This window comes from Sardina pilchardus, chromosome 9 (genome assembly GCF_963854185.1).
Source record: "Sardina pilchardus chromosome 9, fSarPil1.1, whole genome shotgun sequence".
NCBI classification, from domain to species: Eukaryota; Metazoa; Chordata; class Actinopteri; order Clupeiformes; family Clupeidae; genus Sardina; species Sardina pilchardus.
This window is the reverse complement of record NC_085002.1, coordinates 32,712,042-32,718,380: the sequence shown is the minus strand read 5'-3', so window position 1 is coordinate 32,718,380 and position 6,339 is coordinate 32,712,042. Positions and strand designations below refer to the sequence as shown.

At 41.6% G+C, this 6,339-nt stretch overlaps 1 protein-coding gene across 3 annotated transcripts in view; it reads right to left on the bottom strand.

The window, feature by feature from the left end:
- Positions 1-6,339, bottom strand: part of arhgef3 (Rho guanine nucleotide exchange factor (GEF) 3) — a 30,913-nt gene continuing 24,574 nt past the window's right edge. For all 3 annotated transcript variants that reach the window (XM_062544817.1, XM_062544816.1, XM_062544814.1), the window contains 3 exons: positions 5,899-6,069; positions 2,686-2,872; positions 1-2,447 (listed from right to left, as the gene is read on the bottom strand). In XM_062544817.1, the coding sequence (XP_062400801.1) occupies positions 2,125-2,447; positions 2,686-2,872; positions 5,899-6,069 (681 nt within the window). In that variant the 3' untranslated portion in view covers positions 1-2,124. The remainder of the gene's footprint in view (positions 2,448-2,685; positions 2,873-5,898; positions 6,070-6,339) is intronic.

The following is a 6,339-nucleotide window of genomic DNA, read 5'->3' as shown; positions in this document are numbered from 1 at the left end:
TTACTGGTTGGTATAATTTATTTGGTACTTGCCCTGTTATATTTCACAACTTTTTCCACTTCACTTGTCCATTGGCATTCTAACATATACTGTATGGCTTCTTGAAAATGCACGACTCTTCATGTCATCTAATCATAAATATTCCCCAAACCCCTACTCTTGCACATTCTGTAACAATGACACGCACAACAGCTAATTAAGCCAGAAAACAAACAGGATAGGCTGACTTAACAAAAAGCTATAAATAATGAAATGTATAAATTTAATATATTTTATCCCAAGAACAATAACATTAAAAGCATACTGTATTTGGGATTTTTATTATCTGTACAGGTCTCACTTGGTTAATGTTTTTTTTTTTTTTACATGACATTTAGCTTAACACTCTACGGCCTGACAAGTTATTCAAAGTTTTATGGCACAAACACTTTTTTATGATGTATCTTAGTTGGTTGGTGGTTGGTTTATCTAAGCTACATTAGACAGAGAGAACATCCACTGGCAACATGTCAGCCTTTAGGGCTAAATGGCACAAGAGAGAGTTTGTTCACACACTCTGAACAACCTGCTCAAAGAGTCATTTCACTAATGTTAATTAGGCTAGTTCACTTACTGCAATTAGTTTCGCAACATGAATCAAGACAAGGCACAGATATCCCATGTTCTGGGAACATTCACTGATAGTTCCCTGAAGGTCACACAAAAAGAAACCTTTAGAAGAATGGGAACATCCTGTAAAGGTATTGTGTTGTGTAGCCTTGAGAGAACATTTCCAGAACATCCCCTTACAGCTGTTTTTGTGCAACTTTTAGGGGACCTTTTGGGAACGTTCCCTGATGGTTATATTAAGGATATATTTCTTATCCTTTAACTGATGCTCCTAGAATGTTCCTGTTCTATGCAATTGTCAGGGAACTTTTTTAGAAGGTTTCCTGATGGTTATATTAAGGATACATTTCTTATCCTTTAACTGATGTTCCATGTTCCCTACAGGTATAGTTTTGTGCAACTGGCAGGGAACCTCTTGGGCATTTCTATCCACAATGTTCCCTTGAGGTCTTGATGCTTGTTTTTGTCAAACCATAAAATCACATCTGCCCATCAAGTAGCCTAGGCTGCAGATTTTTCTCTGCTCGAGTTTTAAACATGATTCAAAGAAAGTTGTGTGGACATTCCTGGAACCAAGGATTCGTGGTTCAAAGAATGTTCCGCGGACATTCCCGGAGCCAAAGATTTAACCATGAAGGCCGTGAGGGAACATTAGCTCTGGAATAATAGCCTATACCTTACACCATTCTATGGTAAACGCATGAAAAAGAACATGTGTACATCAAGCAACTTCCTTCCTTAACCTTGGGCATTGTTTTGGGGTGTGTCCCCAATGTCTTGATACAAATAAAGACAAATTGCACACTGATTATTTTCTGAACATAGAAACGGCAAGAATCCACCTGAGAGAGAACAGGAATTGGCCTTCAGCCAACTATCTGCACTAACAGTTGATTAACTGTATTTTTAGTAATTTCAAGCATCTTTACTGTTTGGTCTGCCTCAAGTTGGGTCCAGTGACTTAAAATAACATTGTTTTGTCAAAAAATACTATATGACTTCAGCTGAAGTCTATGCTCTGCAATAGTTGATTTCATTGTGCACATACTATTTTACAACAATATTAAAATATCATATTTCTCCTAGAAGGACAGTGAAGACACAATGGTGTCACAAGCTCCTAATACAACAATGATCTTCCATTTCCTCTACAAAGACACATGTGCAACTACCACAGCCATAACGCCCCTCTCCTACAAACACCATAGGGACAACATGGGAGATGGAGACAGACAGACAGAGAGACAGACAGACAGACAGACAGACATATGCAATAACCAGCTCATACAAACAGGGATGACAAAACTGAGAATGAAAACAAAGACAAGAAAGAAACAGAAGTGCCACCTAACCATGACTATATCGCACCAAAGACAAGGGACTCTTTTGCAGCAATAATGAACATGTACATATCAATGGATCACTTTGGAATGAAGGAGGATGGCAAATGGCGAGGCTTTACTCCCACCTTCACATCCTATCCTATCACAGTCTGTATAGTCAGCTAACTGCTGATCACACTTCAGAATCCCCTGCCGACTCCGTGTGTTCTTTGGGGGCGCACAAGCCCGCGCTGATGTCCATGCTACAATGTGAGTGCTCAGTGTCATTCTGCTCCAGGCCCTCCATTGGCTCTGGGTGGGGGGGTGATGACGCAGGCTCCGAGGAGCTCAAAGGGGCACTTGACAGCTGGGAAAAGGGCTTTGAGTCTCCAGCAGCCATGGAAGCTGCACTTTTGGCCTGCCGGATGCAGTTGAGCCACTGCTGCTTGTTAAAGGCATCACTGGCCTGGAAGCAGTGGGACTGCAGCTGGCCCCCACAGCGGAAGAAGTTCTTTGCTGAAAAAAGAGACAGAAGAGGAGAAATGAGGTTGTGGATGGTCAGTCGATAAAAAAGTCAGTCTCTCTAAAATCCCCTGGCAGTATTCAAACATACTTTCATAAAAAGGACTATAAGGCATTTGATTTTTAATAATAATAAAACAAACTTGCACATAGACAATAGGGGCATTTCCTGACAGGACTTAAGAAGCAGGTGAGGTGCTGTAGATGGATGAGCATTAGCCAGTCTACTCACACCTATCGTTATTACTGAAGGCCCCTCTGATGGAGCCACCCAGGCGGATCTCTCCATCCTGCAGGTCCTCATACTCCAGCACATGCACAGGGATGGGCTGTCGGTAGAGCTGGTAGCACAGCTGCTCACTCTGGGTGATGGCACGTGTGATCACTAACACCTCTTGGAACAGGAACACATGCAGTTTCTGGGAAAGAAATGAAAAGGGACTTCAAGCCACCATTCTGTTTTTCTGTATCGATTCAACATGAGACAGCCGTAGCCTACTGGTTAGGGCTTCAAGGGTTGCCAGTTCGATCTCCGACCAGTAAAAAAAATGTGGGCGGGGGGAGTGGTTGAGCATTGCTCTCCCACGCCCACATCCACGGCTTAAGTGCTCTTGAGCAAGACACCTAACCCCTCACTGCTCCCTGAGCGCTGCTGTTGAGCAGGCAGCTCACTGCTCAGGGTTAGTGTGTGCTTCGTCTCACTGTGTGTACTTATATAGATGGTCACATAACATTGCTAAAACAAATCTAATGGGTGACTGACACTTCTGCACAGTACTGTATGCTTAAGCATCTTCATTTGACACTGATAAGCAGAAAGATAAAATTGGAACACTTCTCATCTTCCACCACTGCATAGACTCATTGCATATTTTTGTTGCTTTGTCTTTGTTGTCTTGTGTTGTCTTGCTCTAACTTTGTAAAGCCACCTTTGAGAGAGACCTTTTGAGTTTGAGAGAGGTGCTATATAAAGAAAACATATTATTTTATTTTTTGTATTAATTAAAATGTAGAGAACACTGATCTACCAAATAATCTAGATTACACATAATAAATTGACAGCATAACTATTTACTTTTTTAAAACTGCTAAACATAATCCAATAAAGTAAATAAACAATACAGCAAAAAATAAAACCGAAGGTGAGATTTAACTAGCAGCCAACAGGGGGAGCTAAATAGATGGAAATCGTTGATATTTGATAGTTGATGTCTCTTTAAATACTGCACACGGAGGACAGCATAAACAAGCTCCAAAGAGTGATCTACGAGAACCCGAGATGTCTACAACATGACTGTCTCTAATTCTGATTTAGTAGGGTGCCCAAATGTTTGTACATGTCAACATGTCTGTTAATGCAGTGGTTCTCAAACTGTGGTACGGGTATCACTGGTGGTACGTGGAGTCTCTGTTGTGGTAGGCTACTCTGGGAGTCTCTAAGATGTTTAGTTCATGAAGACAAAATAATCACTTCAAATGATATAAAAATATATATAATGAAAAATGTTTACCAGTTTTTATCTCCCTTGAAAAAAGCCCTACGCTACTGTATTTTAATGCTGGTCATAATGGTGGTACTTGGAGAGCCAATTGTTCTCTGAGGTGGTACTCATTGTAAAAAGCTTAAGAACCACGGTGTTAATGTATATGAAGTTGCTGAAACAAGAAGTAAAACTGAATTACCATGTGAAGAAAGAATCACTAAAGCCTTTCATTCAAAATGCAATATGACAAAGTGCCAAATGCATTTAGCACACTGTGGTCACATTAGAAGGCTTGAGAGCATATGCTGCCATAGACAGAAGGAGGAGGAGGATGAAGAAGCCGTAATCAATATGGGATTATGGGATATGCTGTTTGGTCATCACTCCACCGGTAAAGTATCATTCATGGAGTCGAGAGGTTTTTAGTAAAGAACTGACCTTTAACAGGCATGTAAAAGCAATTCAAATTTGATTTAGGCATGGGAGGCTTTCAGCCAAGACTCAGTTGTGTTGTAGCAGCTACCTGTTTACGAGGATCCAGTTGAGTGTTGCACCTTGTGAGTGAGCTGAGGGATTTATGTGTGTGTCAAAGTTAAATAAAGAGTTGCCCTGTTAGGCATGAATAAGATATTCAGTGTCTGAGTGAACACTAAAGGAGTAGAATATAACATAAGATGCCATTAAAACACAGCTGATGCTCCACTGGAAACATTTGAGCTGGCTAAAGAATCTTCGGTGCATAAACTGAATTAATATACACATCTCCATAAGACAAGAAACTATCAAACCCCCTTTTCCCTCTCTGCTTCACACAACATGAAAGACCCAGTTGCTGCAAACTCTCTCATTTGTCCTTCTCTGGTATGCTGCTCTGTCCCCCTCCTTCTCCCACCCCTCCCTCACTCATTCCCCACTCAACCACCATGAGATGAAGACTTTTTGGAGGATCTTGTCCTGTGATTACAGCCTCTCTGTAGTTACTCCCACTGATTACTGCCAGGCCCATGCTGTGCAAGGATGGGAACCCCTCATTAAAAGCAGCATGAAGACGAAGCACTAAGCTGCGCTTCCTATCAGTGTAGCAGCTCGTCATGGCCTGGGAGGGTAATGTCTCACCAGGTGCTTCCCATTTGCGTTCTGGACGGCAAAAAGGAACAAACCTGATTACAGGGCCGGCAAGGAGAGGGTCTGATAGGTTTTTTTAGTTGTACCATTGGGCCTCATGACAAGATCAAATCTGTCTTCTCTATTATTAGTCAGTTAATGTGGGAACACAAACTATGTCTGATGTGGAGAGAGACTGCATGTTCAAAGAACTCTTAGGCACTGTGATGTGTGTGGGAGCGTGGTTATGTGGATGATGTATGTGTATGTGTACGTGTGTGCGTGTGTGTGTGTGTGTGTGTGTGTGTGTGTGTTTAGGGGATATCCTTTGGAGCAAGGGTTCTCAATGGTTAGCCGACAGCTTACATAACAACCAATGAGCCATGAGAGGGGGGAGAGAGCAATGTGTGTGTGTCTCAGCTTTAACCTCATGAACTCCACTTCACTCAACCCCTTGGTCTATCCATCACTTTACACTTAAGCCTGTTAGCGTGTCACACAGACATTTCAAAATGAGCAGTGTGCAAGTGTGTGTGCAGAGATATAGCAGTTATGTAACAAATTTAACCCATTAAACAGGAGAAAAGGCTGCCAGAAAGGTGAAAGGCTTTGCCATCAAACAGCCTATACAGTCTGAATATTCTACCCATTTGAAAAATCACAATACCTCTTTAACTCTGAGTGAGAGGATGGGAAAGCACATTTGAATATACTGTATGTGGAAATGCAATCCTGTGAGTCTGCGCCTAGCAGCCCATTACAGTGTGCTTGTGTGTGAGACAGAAAGAGACACAGAGAAAGAGAAAGAGAGAGATAGAGGGACAGAGAGAAAGCGACGGAGAGAGAGAATAACTCACAACTCCTCTGTTGTTCTTCAGGTCACCATGGCAGGTGAGGACGCGGGAGCGGTCAATCAGCTGGTCTCTCTGACTGTCCTCCAGGTACAAGAGACGCTCTTTGTAATAGCGGCACTCTGACTCCCCTGTCTGGACATTGATCTCTGCTACAATGTTTTGGATCATGTTCATCTATAGAGGAAAGAAAAGACACGGGGAAGGAGACAAGGGAAAAAACGATTTGAAATAGTTGTACATTGTGGAACACAGTGGTACAGGTTTGCCATTTCTATTAAAATTATGATAATTCCCTGCTTTCTTCAACTTCACAATTGTAACCCAATAAGGTTTTTTGATATTGTTGATATAATGTGTTGAAATGGTGTAGATAAAATGAATAAATGTATAAAATAAAACTGAAAGATATGTTTTGTGCCAACAACTGGTATTTTCATTATTCTT